The sequence below is a fragment of the Rhyacophila brunnea genome, unplaced genomic scaffold (genome assembly GCF_057557595.1).
Source record: "Rhyacophila brunnea isolate RB1 unplaced genomic scaffold, BYU_Rbru_1.0 scaffold_6, whole genome shotgun sequence".
In the NCBI taxonomy this organism is placed as follows: Eukaryota; Metazoa; Arthropoda; class Insecta; order Trichoptera; family Rhyacophilidae; genus Rhyacophila; species Rhyacophila brunnea.
Genome location: NW_028233276.1, coordinates 13,978,437 through 14,005,531, shown reverse-complemented (window position 1 = coordinate 14,005,531; position 27,095 = coordinate 13,978,437). Strand labels below are relative to the sequence as shown.

The following is a 27,095-nucleotide window of genomic DNA, read 5'->3' as shown; positions in this document are numbered from 1 at the left end:
AAATCTCACCCCATGCATATCGCGCTACTTCGCCAACCACATGACTCAATGAACGTTTTTTATTATGTTCTGCATGCCGTTTGTTTTTTTCTCCTCTGGATTTTTATTAAATTATTATCTATATCTAGTGTTTATATCTATTATCTATGGTCTGCTGGTTGGGTTTGTTGATATCTATGGATGCAATATTGCAGGTAATTTTAACGTACACACATTGTAGACTGTTAAAATAATTGAAATTAGCATGAATAATGAATAATAATTCAAAATACTAATAAATTTGAGTTTGCACTTTCCATAATTGAATTTATAGAGATAGTGATCATTCAAAATATTCTAATATATCATATTATATTCTATAGATTAAATTTGTCGTCATGACAGCATGTGACGTGATCATAATGTAATCGCAGCTTTAATGTAATAGGTACGCTATCTGATGTGTTTAAAATTAATTCAATCCATTTTTTTCAAGGATATTTCAAGTACGTGCCTAAGGATCTTCGAAACTATGTCTTTCAAACAAATATTTGTACTGAAAAATGTGTAAACGTACCGTAGAACCATTGACTTGTAAATGGTCACAACAACTGAAGAATAAAAGGGTGCCCAAATAAATACAAATGAGAAAATAATGAATTCTACCCACTGTCTCTATAAATATACCACATTAGCATAAAGTTTGAATTGTACATAATATATGGTTGAAAAATCGAGTGCTATTGCAAATTCATGTTTTTGACTTATTCTGCTAATGTGTCCACTTTAATATTGATATCTCATATATAAAGCATTGTCAATGCGTAAGACACTGAATAAAACATTATATTGGCCATGGCATTGCGATCTAAATAAACATGAACACGGTTAGTGAATATTTGGATTGACTCAAATGTAACTCATATAAAGCTTGCCGCATAAGAACATGAATAGTAAACAAGGTAGTTAGTAGGAAAATCTACTTGTGGAACTCTTCAAGACAGAGTTTGCAGGACCATGAACCTTCTGGAGGGGTGGCCAGCGGCGGGACGAGGCAGTACATGTGGTAACCGCGGTCGCAGTCATCGCAGAACAATAATTGGTCCTGGAACAAAAATAATTATTAAATTATTTTTTACATACAAGAATAATAATGTAACATAACTCCACACGTACACAACTTAAAAAAATCAATGAAACAAGTGAGTAATGTTCTTATTTTGATTTAAAATTGCAAAAGATGGTTGCCACTATTAACAGAATTTGAAAACTAGCTCAGATATATGTGTTGCATGTATGCAAATATCAGCAAGGAACTTAGTACTTGGCTTTGTAGCTTAATTGGTAAAGCTCTCAATACCTGCTATGTACGTTTTTTGTCAGTTTTGTGTAATGTTCTTACCTCGCTGGATGGGTAATTTATTTTTTCACTAATATGCCATCCGATCAGTGTTTAAAATTTATGTGAAAATACATGAAATTTAAAAAATAACATAAACATACATGTCCTAGAAATTCTTAAATATTGTGTATATTCAGTACTGAATAAAACGAAAAAATATTTTATGTGGCTGTAAAGAGATAACTAATTCAGGTGCTGAGGATTAAATGAGTAGTAGTGAAAGTAAATAAAAAAAATAATTAGTAGCTGATTTCACGTCACCACATTTACTTGTGAAACAGGATTTAAATATTTAGCTGCTTTGTATGACAAGTTATAAGTATTTTATTCGGAACATTTGTAAACAAAGCCTTATTCCCAGTTTACATGTATGTGCATGGATTTACTGTTGAAAGATAATCGTGGCCATAACAAGAAAATGTATGGGTAAACATGTATTATCCTGCAGTTGCAAGATTGCATGCATGAATCAAAAAAGTTCAGAAGCTTCTGAATTTTCATGCGACACTTGGGATTTTTTCGATATGCACCCGCGCAGTAGAACGATAGTGGCGAACCTGCCGGAAAAAAAACAAACTACACCGCGGAGACTCATTTTGAAGTTAACCGATTTATACGACCTGTCAAATAGTACCATAAAATGACAACATCGCGTCTCGCTTACTCTTGAAGAATGAGACTGGAGGGACAGTCAGCACTTTTACGTGTAAGCAGTTATTGTCTCGATAGTTTAAAATACACACTATTGCTCCCAGTAAATCCATGCATGTGTACAGGTGCTATTATTTACAGAATGTTGAAAAGAGTTATACACAATTTGCAATCACATATTTAGCTTTAAGTCCACTTGTAGTCGTTCAATCTTCATTAAAAAAATTCTATTCAATTCTATGACATATAATTTAATAAACAATGGAGTTTATGTATACCTACTTCACAGTTTTGTTAGTCTCCTGAGCAATTTGACTTTGTGTACATAGAAATATTGTAAAATCAATTACAATATTTTGACTGTGCATTCTTAAGAGAAGTTATACTATTATTACTCTATCCATTACCTACTGTAAAAGGTAATTTTCCATTTTGTTGCGATGGTGCTTCATCTGCCAATTTTATAAAGTTTTTTTTAACACATTATTTGCTAATAATTTTGGAAAGATGGCTGAATCTGTATGTTTCGATTGGAAATATCATTCATTTACACTTACGTCATTATCGCTGGTTCCACACATAGAGCAGCATTTGCACTCGATGCACTGCCAGCGATATTTACGCACCGACACGATCATATTGTCCGTGAATTGCAGACATGTTGGATGCCCTGTTAACATATTATTTAAAACTCATTTAAGATTATATATAATAAAGTATTACCATTTCGTAGTTAAAATTCATAGTTGTATATTCCAGCATTTCAATGTAACCTTAATCGGGAGTAAATATTCTATTAAGTATTATGTATCCCAGCATATTAAACGTCAAGAATAGCATTCGTTAACAGCGCCTCTGACAATCTTGACAAATCTGCGACCTGGCATTTTAAACAAAATACTTAACTCTAATTATCACGTAAAATAATTTTAACAAATTTTAATTTTAATACCAATTTATATTCATACTTTTATAGTACATATTATTATTATAAGCGACAATGGACACTATTCAATTTAACTCAAATAAATTGAACAAAATGATTACGTAAATAGAATGGCCTATTTCATTTTCAAGCATCAAATCATCATATTTTTAAGGTTAGTCATACACATACACCCAGTCATAGTTTGGCAGCCGAATAACAGAAGTCAGTGGCATTACCCATTACCAACATCTACGATATTAACTGAATATTTTTCATTTGACGGCTTGGTTACCTTATGATTCAAATAATCCTCGTAGACTGTGAATAAATATGTTAACACAAAAACAAAGTTGTCAGATCCAGAAAAATAATGAAAAGATTTTATGGTGGTTACGTGGTTGGAATAGATCTGCAGGGGTGGCCAATTTGTTTGTTGTGGTGATCCGATTTTTTGCATAAAAAATGTAGGCCCAAAGTATCTACCAACTTTGTATAATAAATGAGCAATGATCGCATTGATATGGGTTTTCTCCAGAATCTATTCCACACAACGTTCCAAATTTAAATCTGCTGGGAAAATGAAAAGTTAATTTTTTATTTGAATTCACCTCTTCCCAATTCACCAGAAGCATATTAGTTCTTAAAACCTATTAATTCTATGTAGTGCATATGGACACTTCAGAAAAGTTTTTTTCCTTTTATATCTTCAGAGCTGTATGTGAAGACGGCTTTACACTGTGGCTTACGGATTTTACAATTATCTGTCGTGTAATATAATATATTCATATTATGAAAGTAGGGTGACTCCGTCGGGCAAGCCATGTCTCAAGGATGGAACACACCCAACAGCTCAAGAGGCTCTCCTTCAATAGTCAGGAAATGGAATTTTTGAGTTGGGAGACTTAAACTGCAGTGGTTTGACCATAAAGAACAGTGATTTTCCACCTTTTTTGGTTAGCGCAACCCTTAGACCATTTTGTAAAACCTCAGAGAACCACTACCTGGATGACGCATATTAAGACTCAGAGAGGTAGATAGCATAAGAGGCATGTACCTATATAAATCAGTAAGTGGCGACATATTTTAACAGCGTCCATAAGCAGACTTAAATTACCGCCCCATACTAATTGTAGCCTCAACAAGACAAAGTATAATGTCTATTATTTATGTCGGATTCTTAGCAGCCTATTTCCACCCTTCGCCAGTGGTGCGTAGTACATAGGTGATGATGCTCATTACTGATTACTTAATTCCTCACTTTTTATTCCTTCATCCATTGTTGTTACAAAGCTTCCTGCTGAATTTTTAAAATAAGTCATATTCAGTGGTTTGGATTTCTCTGCACTCACATTAAAGAGGTTGACTTAATCCCCATTTATGTATGTTATACATACATTGGTTGCGTCCCCGCTGCGTGTGGTTTATGCCAACAATGTATTTGCAGGAGTTGAGTGCCTGGTAGGTCTGCAATAGGGAGCAACTGTTCCTCAATGCAGATGTTTGCCATTCACGCAGTCAGACTTCAACAGGCTTTCGTTTGGGCATATTATAAATTTTATATGGTTTGTTGCTGACTGGTTCACTATTAACGCTCAACTGAAATGTGTGGTGGTTTTCTCTCTGTTTACACTTGTAGGCTAGCTTAACTATATATACGTCTACCATGAATGCATGTTTACTTAATAAAAATGGGACAATTGGATGTCCGGATGAATACTTTACGTGACAATAAAATTTGAAGTGAAATACGTGACATCTGGCTACACTAGAAAAAAATGTAGGTATCTGAAAAAATTTCATTGTCAGAAGAAAGTATCAATAGTTTTTTTTTGGAAGCTTCTGACTTGTAAATTATGAGTGTATCTCATTGTTCTCAATTATTAATATGCTCTTACACATCTACTCAAGTAAGTTCGATGTTCTTATTTCAAATAATGCCTTGTCATCTAATCAAATCAATTCAATGTAGTAATTGTATTAATGACCGCCTTGTCAATAGTAAATTGGTGTAACAGAATGCAGACAACACGAAGCTGTAATCTGTTTACATCATAATCGCATTAAGACTTTTTTGTAGTGTATTATTTTAATCATATTACCTACCTATATTATTTGGTGTATCGTAAGGAGATACAACGTCCACTGGTTTACTTACACAATGCAGGGATCTGCCGTTTATTTTTCTTGTATATTTTTATCTGGCCATCGCCATATTTAATCAGCCTTCGTACTGTGATTACTTTCAAAGGAATGATAAGGAATGAATGAGTAATATTTGTGCCGAACAATAGTGAATCGTTGTTTTAAGCAGTTGAAAAAAAAACCATAATCAAATAATAAAAGATGAATAATGAAATATATACACAGATGGCAGTACTAGTGACAAAAATTTCATGGGATTTTTTTTAGAAAAATATTATTTTTACCAATAAAATGTTTCGATTGGAAGTGCAGTCATTCACTATTTTTCAGCACAAAACTACAAGAGGTGGATTTTTTATATATAAAAAAAATAATAAAAATCAAAGGCACTTCTTTTCTTTTGTGTGTATATTATAGAATATATATTATATAAATTCCATTTTATTTAATATATCATTATAATTTATCATAAAATTATGTGTTTATAAAATTTAAACAGAAACAGAAAACAACTTAGTCAATATACCGAAACAAAAAAAGTCTCTAAAATACAACGGGCAGTGTTGCAATGATTGGGTAGCATTTCATTTTCAAAATTTCATTATGCGGTTACTTATTCAGAGTGGCAACACTAAAAAAAATATATAATGGCTGATTGCACTTCCACTATCCACATTTTGTGACAACAATAATAAAATTATAATAATTTTTAGTCTAAGCTTAAGGCGAGTGAGAAGGGTACAGTAAAATTATATTTCAGTAAGCAATAACAAAACTGACTAAAATTATATAATTTACATTAATCGCTGACAAGATTTAGCAAACTTTTAATTGAAATATAATAGATATATATTAGTTAAACACTATTACATGAGCAAATTCAGTTGTTTTAGCATCTAAAGCTATGATTTTGCTAGCCGCAAACATATCACGGTGTCATAGCGGACTTTTACGGAGTTAAAAATCTCGACGCTCTTTTACGGACATATCTGTATGCCTGACCTATTGTCATTTACACTATGTGATGACGTCTATTGCATACATACATGAGCGGAAAACACTAGCAAAATCATAGCTGACGTGAACTGTTTATCTACCATATAATCTCAAATACAAGGCGGGATAGTAAAATATTACAAAAGAAAAATATGATATAAAAATGAATATTATTTGGGGTCGCCCTATATTCAAGGTTAAAAAGAGTAGTAAAAATCGCACTTTATTTGTAGACTAGGTATTATTACATTTACAAACAAAAGATAATATGATTGAATTTTTACAATATAACAATACAGAATTCAGTATTAATAATTATTAATAATAGGGAATTATTAACAGATTGTATTAGAAAAGAATTCTATGATTGTAGATCGATCTTATATTGAGATAGTTTTCAATGGAGTCTTGATTGTGTACATATATATAAACCCAGGAGTGCACTAACCAACACTATTTGCAATTTGTAGGCTAGTTCAATGAAAACAAATACGTATTACTGACAAAGTTTACTGTGCACTATTTATGTCGAATCTTAACAGCCTACCTCCACCCTACGACACTGCCGCCCAATTATAGATTGATTAGGCTGGTGTTTATGTGGTATAAATCCATTATAAACAGAGGGGAAGAATTAACATAACATCACATCGCCTTGGTAGTGAACTATTTCACAGAAAATTCTAGAATACCAAATTTTATGGTAGTTATGAGAACTAATTAATTGATATTTTTATAAAACCGGTTTTTATTAAAATTGCTAATGGGTCTATGTATTACACAAAAATATGTATTTTGTAAGACTTAAACTCTCAGAATTATACAGATGTGAAAAACGTCCATTAACCACTTATGCGATAATGAGTATGACGTAGCTAATTATTATAATTTAGTCATAATATTGCTAAATTACTCAGCATAAATATTTTACTGATGATATTATGATTTTGATATGTTCCATCGTATTCCAACGAACATAATTACTTTTATACAAGTCTAAAGAGACAAAGTCCAAATATGAACGAGTTTCAAAAATCAGAGAAGTAATTTTTAGTATGACCTAAACGTAAAATTCTTACGAATAATTTTATTTTGACTCATATGAGGAATGTAACAGGAGAGTGAACTCACATAATAAATATTACTAATCAAATAATATGGATATACCTACATATAATATCAAACAATTATCAGTGACCCTGTACAATACATGACACATAGTTGAGGAAACATGATGTGGTTATTTAGATGCACTTAGATTAACATCATAAAACTATATATATATTGGAAAACATTGTATAGAATAATTAACACAACAATTTTTTTTTATACAATTTGACTAGATGATGAAAATTTGCATAGAATGGTAATACAGTACACTCTCAGTAATCCGCCGCTCGATTATCCGACAACTACTACGTGTAATCCGCCGTTATTTTTACTAGTCGAAAGCACCAAATCAAGCTCTATAATTCACCGGTATTCGATTGTCAAATTCAGTAGCCCGCCGCGTAGAAGTATACAATGCAGATGAGACGGGTTTATTTTGGAAACTTCTCCTTCGTAGAACGTACGTTCATCGCGAAGAAAGTAATGTACCAGGGAGGAAAGTGTCCAAGGACCGCATCACAATTATGCCGTGCTCTAATGCAACCGGGACACAGAAAATTAAGCTTTTGGTCATAGGGAAAGTCAGGAATCCTAAGCCATTCAAGAATATCTGCCTCACTGAACAACTGGTTGTGTCTAGTGATTTACTGTTTAACATTTAGTTAATACTTGATTTTAATTATAAATAAAACTGTAATTTTACGTACAAATTTCTCAAACCTGTTTTAATTTTTCCCATATTTTGTAAGTATGCATTATAATCCGCCGCTTTCACTAATTGGACACTTCTCTGGTTTTTGGGGTGACGGATTACTGAGAGTACTGTAGAATGGTTTCGCATGTCTACAATGCAAGAAAATCTGGTAGTGGGAAGGAGGATGAAGAACGGAATACTTTAAAAATGCAATAGCATATCGACTGTAGAAAGGAAAAAAGACGTAACCCTCAGTTTTTTTCAAAATAGGTTTTATTTGTTAATAACGTTGTACACGACTAAATACACGTTGTGTCCAGACGATGGAAGGTGCAAATGCCGATTTATTATCTTAATTTTGCTGGCAATTTAAAAAAAAAGAAAGAATTGAAGTGCGAAAAACGACTTATCATTTTGTTGGGTTAATCAACTCAATAATTAATATTATTTGAGGGATAGGTATATAAACCAAATTCTTAACCATCATGCACTTATGGATATGCATATTACGGATATGTCTATTTTGTAGTTTAACTTTGACCGAAAACCATAACAAAAACGTTTTTGTGCCTCCTGTAAAATTTGATTTGTGTGGATTACGTCCTTTTTCCTTTCTACAGTCAAACACGAACTCACCGTATGCTTAACATATGTGAAACTACTGCGGTCATGTACTGACATAAGACAGGTTTTAATTCCTGCAGATCTATACCAATGTAACCCTTAACTCCGAAAGCAATAAAAATTGTGAGAAAAATGCTATGAAGCGTTATGTATAGCATCAGTTGACAACGCCTCTGGCCATATTTTGATACTCCAGAAGCTGTCGGATTCAACTCAAATGAATTGAACAAAATGGTGACATAGCAGAAGTCCATAGACTGGCCTGTTTATTTTTTAACGTCAAATCACATATTATGGATTGCATATACGCCATAATTTTTAAGGTTATCACTTTGATTATTAAGTCAGTGGCGTTCTACATTCATAGTATTGCTCTAGCCAAGTTCTAGTGTAAAAACTAAGCATGTTCGTTTGACGGGGATGTTACTTTGCATTTTAGTTAAACATCGTATACTGTGAATATTATTATAAGAAATTAATGAAAAATTGTTGCGTACGTTGAATACATGTCGATTCATATTTTTACTTTTATTATTGGTGTTAAAAATTTTCATCTTACATAATGGTGTAATCAACATTGAAGAGTATTTGTGATCAAATTATATAAAACACTTAGATTTATAAGCTGATGGTAAATTTTATGATTTTAAAAGGCAAAAGTATACATCTTAATTCAATTTAAAATGAACACTTTTGGAGATACACTAAAAAAAGACACCAACAGGTTACCAAAATTTTTATCTGGTGTTTATGTAGTTACTATAAAGCAACGTCAATTTTAGGCACTTTAAGCTAGGTTAAGTTTTGGCTTTCTTTGGTAAAATTTCCAGTCTCTCTCTTCCAATGCATTTAATAATAATAAAATTTAAAAGAGATACAATAAAAACATAATGTAACACCTTTTTAGAGATTTCCTAATGAAATTAATTACAGGGAATAAATAGTGATTTCCTTTATCAACAAATGAAATGTAAAAATTAACAACTTGTCAGAATAGTGACAATTTGGCCGAATAAGAAAGGATTAGCGGGAATAAAGATCTGAGAATGATACCAGGCAAATGCCAATCGATTAATGGTAAGAAATTGCTGTTTTTATTTTAAGTTATAATATAAAGTTAAAACGCACACGTTGCACTCTTTTATGAGTATCGCATAAACATAGCAAAGATTTGTACAACATGATTTTGCATCAGGCTCAAGAGTGGGTCTATTGTGATCAATTCATAATGCCAATTTGGAGGGCAATAACTGTGTTCAATTGAGTCTGTTCGGATATTATTTACTTCTGATCATTTTTACCCAGTAATCTATTAAGCCTCGATGACATTGAGCTACTTTACAAGCTGCTTGTTGGCGAATTTACAATCTGCTAGTAAACTCGCCCAGTGTCACCATCGAACAAGCTAACAAGCAGATTGTATACAATCTACCGAGAAAAGTTGAAAGCCGGTCAATTTTATGCTACACGCTGGCGTGTGGGCCTACTGCATCGGCGCAGTGGAGCAATAGTAGCGACCTCCCAGTAAAAAACGAACTACTCAATACGTCCTGTCAAAATAGTACCAAAAATGACGGTTTCAACTCGCTAGCTTGTTGGCTTCTGAGCAAGTGGAAAGTTTTGTGTGTCATCATCACAATCGCACTAGCTGACTCGCTCGGTTTTAAATTCGCCAACAAGCAGCTTGTAAAGTAGCTCAATGTCATTGAGGCTTTAAAATATTGTTAATACTGATTATCTTTTGTTTTTTTTATTTGAAATTTGCTTTAATTCGAATTTGTAGATCCATAAAATTATTTTCAAACAACATTCTATCTTTCCTTCGAAATTCATTTTGATATTGATTATTGATTTGACAGCTTTCATTGGAATGAAAGCTGTCAAATCAATAAATAATTCTTATAAGGTTTTTGGCTATGTTTACTTCTTTCATCCTGATGTTATTTTAAACGAGTGGTACTGAACAGTCTCTTCGTAGTATTGAAAAAATATTTATTTTTGATTGCCCGTAATTCATATTTAGATTTTTTTTAAAAATTACGATCTATCCAGTTTCAAAACAATTTAGTTTACCATAATTCTTGTTTATACTAGTGCTAATCAGGCAATCAAGACGTATGCACGATTTTTGAGTAGGTACTCGGCCAATTCCTTCATCCAATCAAAGCTTAGAAGTTGTCAAAACTGGTATTTGTCCATTATCATTCCCATACCTCTATAAACACACTAAAACAATCCTTCCATCAAAAATAACATTATACGATAAACCATAATTATATCAGCAACGATCCTAATTTAACTTTCCACGCTTTCAAGCTTCCTTCGACAACGATAATTCGCTAAACACAGCTTGACACAAAACATGCTACGACTAATTTTCTAACAAATACGATTACTTAATAATATATAATATAGGGACATCACACAACATGATAACAATACATACATAATACGATATAATAGATTTTTGGTTAGTGTCAGTTCTCAAACATGACGATAATATAATTTTACTATCTAACGTAAAGCTATATTGCTATTGATTCTTATGCCAATTTGAGAATTCTCACTCTCTTATGAAATATTTGATTGCGTAAAGGCATTTAAGAAGTATCAAACAAGAGGATAATAAATATCAACAGATTTTTAAGCAGTATTAGAAATCACCGCCATTTGTAAAAGATAACCTAATTAGTTAGATAAACAACTAGTACGTAATTTGGCATTATTTATATCGGTAGTGTTGAAATATCAAGATACCTAAGGATTTCAAAAATAATATTCACATTATTTGTTCTCCGTTTAAATGTAGATTGGAGAAAATACACAGACAAGAAAATTATATACAAATAAAATTTTAGTAAGATAAATATGTATCTACAAAAGAATAATATAATTCACCTTAAATAACTAAATATTACCAGGGTAATTTTTGGGGAATGGATTTTGACTAGGTATTGAAATGATTGTATATGTCGTATAGCATATTTAAAAAGAGCTTATCATAACTACACGAGACTCTTGAATTGATTTGTATAGAATCAAGACCTCATTAAGAAACAGGAGTAACGGACTGATCGTCACCACCAAGACATTACCGCCAAACCAAATGCGCCCGTACCAGTGCTCGTCAATACCGCCCTGACAAATCCGCCCGCAAAAAATTAAAAAAATATATAAAACAAGTGCTTTTTAGGTTTTTCGAATCGCATATCGATAGAAATTTACATACTTACGATAATCAGTGTAATTTGAGATTTAAAATGTTGCAGCTATTAGTCGAGTATAAAGTTAATAAAATCATCATCTTTTAACACTAGATAAATCCAGTTAATAGAAAGACGTATTTCTTATTTAGAATATTTAACACAATATTGAAATTTAATTTTAAATAATTTATATTTTTTTAATATTATTATTTTTAATAATTTTTATTAGCATGTTTTTTTAATTTGTGTAGGTAGGTACCTATCTAAAATATAATATTTTAAAAATAAAAATAGTTACAATCTACATTGTTTTGGCGTCAATGTCTGGGCGGTTTTGTCGGGACCCCATTTGACAAATATTGTTTTTCGGGTAATTTTAATAAACTTTTATTAAAACAATCATGTCAAAATTTTGTATCACACACCCATTTGTTGTAGTTTTTGAATAGCAGTGATTTTATTTCAAAATTGAATCTATGGACAACTTGTATTGCTTTGATTATAGCTCTATAATAAGAGAACAGCATTATCCATATAAAACCTTGTTTTAATCATTTAATGATAATAAAATTGCACGCATAGTGGCCGAGTTAGTAGAGCAGCCGTCTATAAAGCCACGGGTAGCTGGTTCGGTCCCATGGCTGGGCAAAAAAAATGCTTGTGTTTTTCAAAGTACGTTTCATCCTATGCACACAGACCCAATGGGTTATGCGAATGGCTAACAACCATTCTTCGTGATAAAGTCGGTTAATGTAACCCCTCCATTCGGCGTAAGCTCAGGAAAAAACATGCTTAAAATAATAATTAATTACTTCATGATTGATTTTATGAACCGGTTTTGACTTTTGGTTGTTTGATTTGAATAAGCTGTCGAATTCTGAATGTATAAAGCCTCAATTACATTGAGCTTCTTTACGAGCTGTTTATTGGCGAATTTACAATCTGCCTGTAAAGTCGCCCAGTGTAATCATCGAACAAGCTAATAAGCAGGTTGTAAACACTCTACCGAGAAAAGTTGAAAGCCGGTAAACTTTACACGCTACACGCCGGCATGTGGGCCTACTGCGTCTGCGCAGTACCAACCTCCCGGTAAAAAAACGAACTACGTTCTGTCAAAATAGTCACTGGCTTGTGGCTTCTCAGCGAATGGAAAGTTTTGTGTGTAATCATCAAATAGCAGTAGCTGAATCGCCAGCTTTTAAATTCGCCAATAAACAGCTCGTAAAGAAGCTCAATGTAATTGAGGCTTTAGGTGGGCACGATTCTTATTTATAGAACTAAAATAAAAATGACTTAACTTAAGTCATTAAATAGATGAATTTATTGCGACTATAAAATTTTATATGTTACAATACTTTGAGAAGGTGGGATTTATCCCAAAATATATATTATATATAAATACAACGAAAATAAGCCTACATAATTTGAAAAAAAAATTATTATGTATACCGATAAATGGGAAAGTAAATTTTTTAATTTTATTGCTTTCATACTTCATTTTGTATAGGTACTTATTCTACAAAAAAAAAAAAAAATGAAAATCACAGATAAATAAATAAATTTAAAAATTGCGAAAATTTTATAATGATTTTTAGTTTGATTTCATCTTTATTTCTACAACTCACCATAGAATGAGATTCATTAATCTCAGACCACATATTGTTTACGTCATACAACAATATGTATTGCGGATCATAAGGCTTTTGGAAATATTAAATTGCATGATACGCAACCAATATTATTAAAAAAAAAAAAAAAAAAAACATAACACAGTTCAATGCAGTTTTCTGTATTCAAACTAGTAAAATTTAATAACCGTGTACATATAACTATTTACTATGTACATTTTAAAACGGTGGTGTTATATTCTCAGTCTACGCGAGTAGAGTCCGATAGATTTACTCTTTAAACTTATTTAGCTTTTCTTTGGCAGGTGGTAGGAAGGTTTCATAACGATTAGAAATACTTAAATTTAAGTAATATGATACGATATGATCATAAATTATCGAAAACTGCGGCCTTTTTCATTTTCATACCATTTTCATCTTTAAATACAGCTTTCATTGTGAAACATAATGTATTTCAGCAGTGGCAGTTTTCCTTGAAGCTGCTTCACGGAAAGTACCAAAATCTGCTTATTTTTTACAATGTGAGTGTAAAAAATCAAACTTTTTTTTAAAAATCCTGGTGACATAACTACTACATATTTGTGTGATGTATATCGCACACAGAAATTGTTGATAAAGGGGCACACATAAAACCGCCACCATATTTGAGAATGTGTAATAATTACATACATACATACTTAGTACGTTATTCCAACTATTTCAATACTTTGAAATGCGTATATCGATGAGATTTCTATATTGTGGCCGACACATCATTGGTCTGTGTGAAAATATAGAATTCACACTATATAAATATATGTTATTTTTCCACCATATTTCCAGTGGAAAGTAGGAACTGAATAGCCAACGAGGAAAGTGAATTTATAACTATCACTTCGTATTAAATTTAGTGCATTATTGTAGAAGGACGAATGATCAATTTGAAATATTGAAATAAAAATTAATATATTTTCTCATGTCGAAACATTTTGTGCGTCATAATAAAAAGTAGGTATACCAGTTAAATATTGACAAAAATATCGTTTTGTTGTACAATCGACAATCTGTTACGAACAGGAGTTTCGGGATGCTACACTTAATCATCCTGTCGACGTCCGTATGATGGAGATTTTATTATTCATTTCAAAACAATTCGCAATTACTCAGCTGTAGAAATAATCAACGGCTACTTTCGCCGTGTCCGCTTAATTTGAACAGCGGAGTTGGTGCTATTCTTTCTGGTGCTTTTACGGACAGTGACCGAGTTGTCAGTCACCTCCGGCGTGGAAGGAAGACACCCGACGTCACTCTCTGCGGGCGGCGGGTCATCGGACTTGGTCCGTGCCGCTTGAGGTCGCTTGCAATCCAGCAAATTGGAACTATTAACAAAGCTATCGAAATCGTCCACTGAGTAACTCTTGGAATGAGCCCCGTCAGGGGATTCGCTGAGTGATACTCGATCGTTTGAGTCGATTTGCGCTGAATTCATACCGTTTAAATTGGACACAGGCCGAGTGATGTTTTTAATTTTGGTACTCGATGAAGATGTTTGACTTTTTTTACGTCCCTTTGTCGTATTTAAACACTTTGCTACTTCTTTATTATGATCTTCATAAGACATAGCCTCGTTTCCCTTGACTTTAGTGCTACCACCATTACCATCATTATCAGATCGGAGGGTCTCACCTGATCGGCCACAATCAGAACAGCTGACCAGCTCCTCCGCAGCCCCTGTCTTCTTATTCTGCTTCTGGTCTCCCAGACAGAAGTCACAGTAAGGTGACGGCGCGTGCTTTGTCTCCAAAGATTTTTCTGGGGCTTCGGTGGCAGGTTCAGCAGATGGCCCAGCCTCTTCGGTGGCCGTGTCTTCATTGACGGTGGGGGCTCGATCGGAAGGAGGTGCAGGAGAAGGAGGGTCGGCGGAGGGGGTTTTGATATCATCGGGAGTTTCGGAGGGGGTAGCGTCAGATGGCGCGGCGGTGACATTGTTGTCGGTGGCGGGGATGGAGGAGGGGTCAGGGGGAACGGAGGCGTTGGCGGTAGTGACGGCGGGTCGACTTCGGCGTGCGGCCGCGGACGACGGGGTTACTGACGGACCTATAATTCAAGAACATAATGCCGTGTTATATAATCCATATAAAATTCTACTAACTACAACAGCATCAAAGATTGACACTGTCCATGGAGAAATATCAATGTTTCCAGCACAGGGCATATTCGTTACTCTCAAACATTAACATAAATACAAGGAGCATTCATTATTAATTGACGATTACAAATCAACACATTCGCATTAAGGGGACTCGCCATATACTTAAAATACATTAACATTGCCAATCTATCTAAAGATAAGAATTATTATTGGCATTTACAATAATTGTCAATATCTCTGTATTCCATTGGGTGGACCTTGAAGTTAGCTGATTATGGGTTACGTTATGTATAAATATATTATATATGTATACAGCGAATTGAAAGTGATTTTACGTTTTCGAGACTGATAAACAAAAACATAAATAGACATTAAAAAAATCATACAAATTTGAACATTCTATGTCAACATGATCTTTCAACTTTTCAAGAATGCTCCTTTTCTCTTGAACTGACAACGGTTTTTTTTGCACATTATTTTAAACGGGTGAAAAAAAAACACAATTGAAAAATATCAAGTGACTAACATTCAAGCCGAAGCGTGGAATGTTGACCTGTGTGTCCCTGATAACTATCTTAGAAATAGAGACCATCAGTTGTTTATTCTCCCAAGGTGCAGAACCAACCTGCCACTGGTAATGCTATTTGGGAGAGCGATAACTATGTTCAATGAAATTGCTTCGGGTGTTGATATATTCCACCTACGTGAGAATGAGTTTAAGTGGATGTTGTTTTATAAATTCTTAAAATAGGGTCTGCTTAGCTCATCCGGTGTACTTCCTTGTACCTATCTAATTTATCTACTGATATATCTCTTTTTTTATGTAATACTGTTATATTTATATATCTTTGTTTCTAAATGTCATGTTGTGAACGTCTTGAACTTATAATTTGTAATGTCCACAATATGTTAAAAAAATAAATAAATTAAAATTGAATGATTGACAATAACCACTCTTTGATTGAAATAAAAGATTGTCCACCAATTAATTGCATAACTGTAGCCTTGCCCACTGCAGTCTGTCTATAAATAGAAATGTACACATGCGTCTGTACCTTAATATTTTAATGATTGTCATGCATTTAATAATTGTAACGGAATATTGAATATTTCAGACATACATTGCAGAAAAAAGAAATGTAAAACATAGCACAAAATGTACTAAAATGAAACGGGACTGCAGAAATTACATGCAAATAGTGGGAAAACGTGAATTCCAGTCACGTAAAACCGAGGTTCCACTGTACACTGCAGCAATTTATTATAATGCCGAGTACGTACCGGCAGGGTTATTGAGGAAGGTGACATAACTGTCCTGGTACTCCGATGCGAGCCCCGCCGCAGCTGTCACGGCTTCGGCAGACAGAGCTCCGACAGGCAGAGAAGCAGTCGCAGTCGGGTTAACTACTGCCAGGCTGCTAGGAGTTGCCGCAGCGACGGCTGTCAGATCTTTCGGTGGCCGAGCGGCGCTGTCACGAGAATCTCCATCGCTCCCAGCCGAAGCGGACGCCCCGCCCCCAGAGTTTGGATCCTTGTGTGAATGGGTGTAGTGGTAGGTTAGCCCCGGTCGAGTTTTATAGCGGGCACCGCATACTATTGAATGAAAAAAACATAGAATTTTTATATATCGACACACCCCATAAATGTGTTTAATTAATAATCCACCCAACTCTTGTTGAATGGAAATTATCCATGAATCAAAATATATGTCAGATTCGCCGTTATCTTGCATATCACCCGATAATCCAGAGTTAAGTGTGGACAATGAGTAAAGTAGATAGAAAGTTTTCTTACATTCACAGCCATAAGGTTTGTCGGCGTCTCCTGCGACTTCATAGGGCAACATTTGCTGGATGGCCTTCTTCCTGCCTCGACCCTGGAAGACAATAATTTTACTTTTAATTCCGTAATCTGAGAAAAACGATAGATATCTTATTCAAATACAATTGAATTATTCTTTATTTTTCAAATGAAATTTTCAATTTCAAAAATATTATTGAACATACACCTACATAATATCGTCACTGTTCTGGCAGAAGACACTAATTCGAAAAAAATTACATATTGAGTTAGTTATACCAAAATGTTCTTTATTTCAAACTTTACCATCTGGAAACCTTCTTAATAAATAAACAGTCTTTATTTTAAAGTCATCCTTTTTACGATTACTTAATAAACTCACATGATAGACCATTTCAAACATTTTAACAACTTCAAAGTCAAATTACTCAAAACTAGTATTCTCCAGTTAGTGTGGTCTGCCAGAACAGAGACGATATAAAGATGGTTTGTCATATTTTATGTGTTGTGATTTGAACAAAATGATAAATCATGGAAGCGTATGTAAGATAACATTTGGTACTGTTCGGTTATACCGGAGGCAGCGGAAAACGCATTTTGAAAATAGCCGATAAACTGGATTATTTGTTAGGTTAACCTAACCAAACCTAACCTAACCCAACCTAACCGAACCTAAACTAACCCAAACTAACAAATAATCCAGTTTATCGACTATTTTCAAAATGCGTTTTCCGCTGCCTCCGGTATAACCGAACAGTACCTAACATTTCTGGTTCAGAGTATATGGACCTCCACATAGTTAACTTGGCTACGCCCTTAGGTATAGTCAAAACGTCTCCCCTTACTATTATTTTTCAATAATTTTTAAGAGTAAAAAACCATTTTTACTCCCGAGCAGAGCATATGGGCCCCCACAGAGTGGAGGGTATATCCACGCTAATTCCTACCGCTCCACCAGACTTGGCATCCTATAGTAGGCAACAGCCATGAACTGCAGACACCAAAAGGGCATCTTGAGATATGCAAAATAAATTTGACATTCAATTTGAAATATGCAGTACTGCATCACTGCATTGTCTTGCTTGCCCCGCTTGATGTTTCAATTTTAAGGTCGATCATAAATAATAATTGTAAAAAACGAAAGATACTCATAGAAATGTCTTTTCTTGCATAAATCAATATTTGAAATATCAGGATTTTGTCATTTAAATAAGTCATAAAAATAAGCTATATGTTGTAGTTTGTGACAATAACACGTATGTACATGGAAGCATTGAAGTTTGATATTATCCTAGATTTAACATTGGACATTATAAAAGATGGAAGAATAGCTGGAATTCAGCTTCGCAAAAATCTGAAAAAAAAAACTTAACGGTCTATAGTAAGAAGGATCTAAAGTTTATTATATGAAACACCTTCCACCAAACTATGGAATTTGTGGGTTTACTAAAAAAATCAGCAAAAACCATGGCAATTTTGAGACCATATTATGTAATATAAATACTTTGCGATTCCACCATTGAAATATCGTCCCGAGACAAGAAACATACCCCTCCACGTCCTCTGCCCTTTGGAGTCACACCCGGTTCACAGTCTTTATTGACACCGTCCAACAAGCCCAGATTGCCTGAACTGCCACCCCCTCTCCTCTTGCCTTTTGCGCCGGCGGTGCTGCCACTCTGGGATGATGAACTTCCTCTTTCTCCCCCACGGCCACCTCCTCCGCCGCCGCGCCTGCGCCGGCTGACAGAGTACGAATCGTCATAATAGTCTTCATCAGAGTCCGGTTCTGGTTCATCATAGGGGTCGAGTTCTTCCATTCCCATGTCATCGTATAGCCACTCCTGAAGCAGAAAAAACAACATAAACTATTTTAAGTATCCTCCCTCCTAATATTGTGTCCCAATGAATCTATACTGAATGGTAGGATATACTTGGACAGCAGCTTCAACATCCTAGACGCTGAGCTAGAAACATAAAGGAAGCCGCATTTGAGGTCTATGTTCACAATAAGTGAAGCTATTAATATCTTCTTTTTCAACATCCTTTCACATCTGCTGCTTCTTATGTCAGACCGTTTCAATGTTAAATCTTGCTTTATGCCATAGGTCACCAATCTTTTGGCTTCCCTATGTCACATTGAGTGGAGAGGAATTGTCTTGAGCCCCACATTAAATATACAACATTAGTTAGAGGCCATCCATAGACGAAACCATATTTGGTACAATATGGCAAATTACTGATGATTTATGTCCATGGAAAATAATATGTTCACTAATATTATTGTATATGCGTCTAACCATCCGTATCCATTTATATACGCGTATATATATATCCACTCACGCGCCTAATAAAAATATATTTCCATGAACAGATATAATGAGTTAAGTATGGCATTACTTTTTTATTATTTATAAAATTAAAAGAAAAGGGGGAAATTTAAAACTAGTTTTTCACTGTTCAGTTGGGTCACATTACTACCTGTAAAGGACCACAAGTTGGTCACACCTACATTAAGCATTATTTTCAAAACGTGCAACTGAAAATTCAAGCTCACTTATTTGGTCCAAGACATTTCCCACAGAATTCTTATTTCTGGTGAAAAATGTCTACTTTGGAGCTTAAAACTCACTTTAAAAGTGAGTCCTGCGAAAAATATTATTATACAGTTCCAACGTAACCATACACGTTTACGAAAATACTATATTTTTCAGCATGGCACTTAAAGGGAGATAAATCTTTCAACTACAGTCGAACTTGGTAATTACGATCACGGAAATAGCGAGATCTCGGATGTAATGAGGAAACATTTGTTGACATTTTAGTTTAAGATTTTCTCCATACATTTATTCACTTTTATAACGAGCTACTTCTGGTGTATACCGAGCAAAACTGTTAATGTTTCGATCGTTTAAAAACAACATTTTCGACCCTAAGCAATAAAATCCGACCGGGAAGTTAACTAGACCGTTGCCGCCGGGATCGGATTACGTTTATGACACCAGTTAAGTGTCTAAGTACCTAATTGGTGTTTTCGCCGACAACATTGAAAAAGTATCCACGCATATGGTTGAAATTGTATGTAAAAAAACCAAGCTTTGTGAAGTCAGTAGGTACCTACCAGGTCAGCACTTCATTACAATAAACCACTTCTTTTGTAGTTTATGAATGCCATGCTTGTTTCGAGGATTTTTACAGTTTTTTTCAGATTTTTTATGTTCTATGCTTTAATAGAACGTGGCGTGTAAAATCTTATATAACGAGTAATGCTTATAACAAGCAAATTCAGTCGGTCCCATCTTCCTCGTAATAACCAAGTTCAACTGTATTTCAATGGTTGTTTATAAGAGTTTTCGAGGCTTCCGTCTCAAATAATAGAATATTGTGATCTGTCACTATCAATCTAGTAATGGTGAGAGCCACCAGTAAATTTTTTTACATCAATATTGATGTTTTTACCTTTGGAACGTCATCCTTCATCATCATACCGTCCCTGGCATGGTGGCTGTCCTTGCTATCGGTATCGTGTGCGTCCATTGAGCCATCCCCCTCCCCCCCAAAACCGTCCCCCGAGATTCCATCACCGATTGCACCGAACGCCCCCCAGCGCCCTCGAGAATGAAGTGACAGGTATTGTCTTCGCGCTTTACGCCATCTGCAGAACAGTAACAATTCACTTTCAAATTTTTGCTTTTATTAACCCTTTTACTCCCATGGGGCCGATATTTCGGCCCACCATACCTATGCGAAAACTCCATCTGGGCCGATCCATCGGCAGAAAGTTTGGAACCAAATTTACGATTTATTCCAAATTTTTTCCCGTCATATTTCGTTTCATGTAGACGAAGCATTATATTCACTGTGTGTTGGGTGGTGAGTAACATTTATTTTAGTGTCTGCATTGTTTATAATTATGCCATACCCTAATAACTCACAAGTCATAATTGCTCTGCTGTCGAACTTGAGACCAAAGAGGGTCATAAAAATAATAAAACATTATTTTTATGACACATTTTAAATTCTGATATTTCTTTTAGTTGTTTTATGATTCATATATCACATTACAACATGAATTTTGTAATTTTTGAACTAACAATGGATGCCACTGTATTTTTGGTAAGATGGTGAAAAAATACATGAATATAAATATTATTAAAATGATTTAGTGCTTTGAGACTTATTTTTTGAAATGACTTCATTCCATATCAGTTAGTCGTCGATACTGTATCGAATTCTCTTGCGATTTCGTGAATTGAATAATATTCTTGAATACCTTGACACTATACGATTTTTTTTGATTACTTTATAAAAATTCTATTTCATAGAGAAATAATAATATGTTTATTTTTTTTTCTGTTACTACATAAGGATAGATTATATTATAAAATTTGATATATCAATTATAAATAAAAAAATGTTGTCACACTTGTTTTGTTGTTCAAACATAGTTTTATCCGTTCATTTCTGAATAAATATTGATACATTATTTTTTTCTTTTGTTTTATTGATGTAAACTATCAATATTATTACTTATTATTGCTTTATACACCATTGAGAACACACAAAAAAAGTTTCAAATTTTTAAAACATGTGTAGAATTTGTTATTTAAAAAAAACTAAATCGACGATTTTTTGTCAAAAAACGCTTCGGAGTTTTCGCATATGCTAGGCTAAATCAGCTGGGAGTAAAAGAGTTAAGTTTAAACACATGATAGCGCAAATCCCATATAAATTCCCTACCCACGTCCATAACTATTGTCGCCATCCAGGCACTGTAGTACTAGACACATTAATAAATTAATGACAGGCAGTTATCTTCAGACCATAAACGAGTCAAGATGTCCACTCGTTTGGCCCTAGTGCAATCACAGAAGTAATTCAATTACGAAATAGCGGTTCGCCCAATGCCGCGTAAATCACCGTAATTCATGAACAATCAAACTCATAAACCAACCATCTATTCAACAAACTACAGAGTGACTCAAAAAGTACAGAGTAACCTGGAGAGTGGTAGTGTTAGTGAGTGAGAAACAGACCACAGAGCCAGTCCAGCGCATCTGCCTCATCATCATTAAAGGTCAGTACCTAGAATCCTTGATATAACCTCCCCCCCAGCATCCAAATCATCCCTGTCATATTACAGTTCACTAAAAAGTGCAGCCAGCACACATTCTAGGGTAGAGGCGGAGCAAAGCAACAATGTTATTTGTTTAACATAAATTCAGCTCTATAGCGAATGCGCATGATTTAGTCGTAAAACTATTTCTTTCCATTGCTATGGTGACCAATAATACAAAGTGAAATATATAAAAATCCTTCAAATATAGTAGGCGCTCGGTAATTCGGCGTTCACCAATCCGGCATGTCCAATAGTCCGGCATTTTGCAACTCAGCTCTCCTGCTCTATAATTTGGCAGGTTTCACTTAAACTGCCGGATTACAGGTGGAGTCGCTCGGCAGTTCGGTGCCCATCCTTCAGAGATAAACACGTGTTTGTTTGTTCGTGCGCGAAAGTGTCACAAACAAAATGGTGGACAAAAAACGTAAACACGAAACCTATAGAAATCCAATAATCCGTCATTTCCGACAAGCCGGCATAGGTGAAAAAATATGGGTGCCGGATTACCGAGCGCCTACTGTATTTTGTAATATAGGAACCCTTACCTGACTGACACACACACACACACATATTGTCCGTCTTTCTTGTAAACCTCAAAAGTCGAAAACAGTAAAACGACTAACAACTGTTTTTTTGTTTATATTTCAAAATTTTAAAAATCAACAAAACAAAATAACAATCCCTGATATTTACGAGGTTTTTGTCGATTGATTGTTGAAATGATTAGACATGTTATGGGTGCAAGAACCCTACATAGAAATAGATATTTGATAAAAATCTATTTTCGGCCAAAACTAGATTTACGGGTTTTGCAAGACAGACTTGCGCTCTTAGGTTCGACACGGGTAAATTACAAAATAGATGAGTGAAGCAGTAGAATTAATACAATTCAATAAAATATTTCAAGGAAGGAGAAATAAAATAACACATTTTATAATTTTCCATAAGTAATGGGCAGACCAATAAAAATCATCATACATTACAAATACTACAAAACTAATAAAACTGAAAATTCTAAACACACATTGGCAAATCGTAAGATCTTTTGAAAATTATTGCGAAGCCCGTGATCCGAGGTAGTTAAGTCTATTTAGGAATCAACAGCCGTGATGAATGCACAAGCAAGCCGAGCCAGATCAAACCAGAAAGTTGTGAGTCATTTGAAGTGTAATAATAATAAATAAATTTGACTCAGCTCCTGTATGTATTTAAGACCAGCATAAAATATATCAAGTTTGTAGATATATTTTATGGAACAGATATTTTAATCTACAAATGTCAAACCATTGACAATTTTTCATGGCATTGATAATAGATGTATCTTACGAGTATAAATTAGTATGTACAACGCTTGACGGGCCGGGCCTCCTGATGCGTGATTGTGACCGGTCGATTGATTTGGCCGAGCATCCTTTAAGTTCAACCAATACATGTCTTCCCTTGCACTAAGGGGATGTATACATAGCCTGGAGATGTTTTTGTGCCCATAAAAACAATATGCTAGTCAAACTAATATATACATAGTGTGTTGAAGTAATGTATATTAACATACCTAGCTGCTGGATATGTGTAAATCTGTCCTTCTCTAGCCCCCGGCATCCGCTGTCTTCGGCTCATAAATAAACTGCAATGATTTTGTGCCACGCCTAGAAAAAGAAATGGAAAACACATTATTATTGTGCGACCATAACATAAAGTTGAACATAGATGTATTTATATTTAAGAGAGACCTATTACATTCATTTCTATAATAGTTTTATTGTCACTTTTGTTGATTCTTATTAGATTGGGAGGATTTCTCTGTAAAACTTGGCAATCACTAATTTTAATTATTATATTATGTACTTAACATGAAACAAACACCAAACCGAAAAGCTTTTAGCTGCCCTTGTTCATTTTCGCATGTATGACCCTGGCCCTGCTATTGTATTAAAATTTCAAATATTTTTCCTCAAAGTGTCAATAGAATGAGTCCTAGCATAATAGGGTGTTCATCCAAAATTTTAGAATGCGATTTTACGCCAGATATATAATACGCCCATATAATTGCGTTCATCCAAATTTAGTACATAAGCATCTCGCCGAACCCGAACACCTAATGCCCCTCTACCATAAGTTTAGCGAACCGATTGCTAAATTCGGCAGAGTCCATTTTTGACAGATCGCAACTGACAGCCCGCGTTTGTTGATAATTGTCATAGGTACTCGTTTTCTTCCGTATTTCATTATGATTCAGTGTATTATTTTGATTATTGTCTAATGGTACTATCTATTTTACAATTGATTCTATAATTGGTGCTTCATTTTATTCAATCATGAATGCTTTATTTATAGGTACTAAACTTTGCTTTCGTAGATAAAGCTAATCTACAATGCCGCAAATTTCATAAAAGCGGCGACGCTTTCAAATTTAAGAGTCTCGTTAGTAAATACACATCAGACGCAGATTCATGAAATCAAATAAATACAAGTAATATAATATTTTGAACAACTCAATTCACATGATTATGCTGGAATCGATTTATGCATAATAATTATATGGTAGGTAGGTATACTATCACGATAACCATTTACTTTCATTTGTTTATATTGTAATGATTATTTATTCAATAACGTTTATTCGGCATTCGGATTATCCGGCCATAATGTAGTATTAGTCGAAAAATAAAAGAAATAATATGAAAGTAAATGTAATAGCGAGTTCAAAATATATGGACCACTAGGGATATCTAGCGGCAAAATGTGAAAAATTGTCATTTATTTGACAGTTAAGTGCCCATAGACATCAAAAACTGACACTAGAGAAAAAATATTTTTCTGTTTTAATATAAGGAATACTTGTTTCAAATAGACGCGCATGTACAAACACCGTTATTTGAATGGAGCATAATGGAACACGGCGGCACCCGTATATACAAATCCGCAGATAAGAATGATTACGGCAATAAACGGTTTCGGCGTAAGGTGAGACCGTCATAAACCATTCGGTTCGGCTTATTTCCATGGATACCTTGTAATAGAGGCAATCGGTGAAAGGGCAATGATGATTTTTTTCCACGTCTTGGTGAAAAAATGTGATATTACGAAATAATAAGCACTAAATTATGGTAGTTATTGTATTGGCCTATCCAGTCCTTGGTGATTGACGTAATTCCGAAGAGATTCCTCACATGGCCTGGACATGTGTTCTGGATGCCACTAGAGAGTATAACACTCTATACCCCAATGGCAGAGCCTCAAGGATTCTGTGGCCGTGGTTAACTCTCTCTCACCTTGCAGCGGTACTAAAAAATCGGTCTACGGACTGCAGGTCACACATAGCGAGAAGGGCGAGACCCTGTGCTTGCCCTATGCTCTGATGCTGGAGCATAACAGTAAAGTATTGTAACATAATTTTATTTACCCCAAGATCATTTCATTGTAAAGACATTTTCGATCCTCTGTATCATATAATGCAATTCTTTGAGAATACTGGTTGCCAAGTCACCAAAAGCTTCGAAAGGTTGCTTGTTTTCTTCAGTGTGTCAGGGAAAAGAGACAGAAAGCCAACACCGATGTGATGGAGTAACAAAATAAAGGAATTCACTGGAAAACCCATTGTATCCACCACAAGGCTTGCAGAGAATATGGAAGGATGGAACAAAATAAAGCCATTTAACCTTTTCTATGCCTCACGATATTACTATGGCAGTATCTTGACAGGGCGCAAATTTTTAATGACAAACGTTATCAAACAGATGTCACTGTGTGTTTAATTTTTTAGATTATGGAAATCAATCGACTGTGGCTACTAATTTGAGAAGTCAGACGAGATAACTCGTGAAAATTGTATGTGCGGCCTGTCGATCACAGCCTCATAGAGCGAGAAAACTCGCTGAAGGCATGGAACCGGTTAAGGCAATGTCAAACACTGTCTAAATAAATAAAAAAAAGAATAACAATTACTGGCAGTTGTCCAATTATTGTCATTCCAACGTTATCATGTATTAACGACTTTTAAGATAGAGAAAAGTAATACGCTTTCCATGCATATGATAAGAGTTCACTCCATACAAGCAAAATATAAGTACATAATGTACACTTTTTATTATCATATCAATTTATTTTCCAGTTTTTTTTATTGTGGTCAATTGATTGAACGTGGTATGAGCTGGCTAGAAACGTATAAATTAATTATCATTTCATGACATACTAGCTTCTATGACGTAACGTATTTAACAATGCACAATATAATATGCCATTACGATTCTGAAACGCTAATTATGTAGAAATCTAGAATGACAGCTTGAAGTGATGATATCATTACAACGTATCTTTCAATTAGAAATTTTGTATTTCCATACCTGTTTGAGGATCCAAAAAAGGCATCCTGAGTCGCCTTTCCACACATAATCTGGTATTGAAGCTCGCCGAGTTCTCGATTGCCTCCCGATATGCAGAATCATTGAAAAAACTAAAACAGAAAATTGCTCTTTGAAGTCGGCATTATCAATTTGGTTATTTTCGTCTATTTTAACCAAATATAAGTATTATGGTAATCGACGGTTCAGCTGAGATTACGTGACGAATGTTTTGACATTTATGTCATAATAATAAAGGGAGACCTTTCAATTTTCTGCAGATTTTCAGGGTTGACGACCTGGATCTCGGCGGCCGCCATTTTTGGGTATTGACATTACAATAAT

General features: G+C 34.4%; 1 protein-coding gene across 2 annotated transcripts; it reads right to left on the bottom strand.

The window, feature by feature from the left end:
• Window positions 1-70: 70 nt before the first annotated feature.
• Window positions 71-27,095, bottom strand: LOC147065229 (zinc finger protein ubi-d4-like). 2 transcript variants are annotated; one of them, XM_085956363.1, is made up of 10 exons: window positions 27,015-27,095; window positions 26,754-26,863; window positions 23,963-24,056; window positions 20,751-20,946; window positions 18,842-19,135; window positions 17,286-17,367; window positions 16,773-17,084; window positions 15,026-15,436; window positions 2,590-2,702; window positions 71-1,084 (listed from the first exon to the last, which is right to left on the bottom strand). In XM_085956363.1, the coding sequence occupies exons 1-10, from the start codon at window positions 27,068-27,070 to the stop codon at window positions 959-961; spliced, it is 1,794 nt and encodes a 597-aa protein (XP_085812489.1). In that variant the 5' UTR covers window positions 27,071-27,095; the 3' UTR covers window positions 71-958. The 2 variants fall into 2 exon arrangements, with proteins under 2 accessions (XP_085812489.1, XP_085812488.1); XM_085956362.1 differs by lacking the exons at window positions 71-1,084; window positions 2,590-2,702 and having other exon boundaries at window positions 13,234-15,436.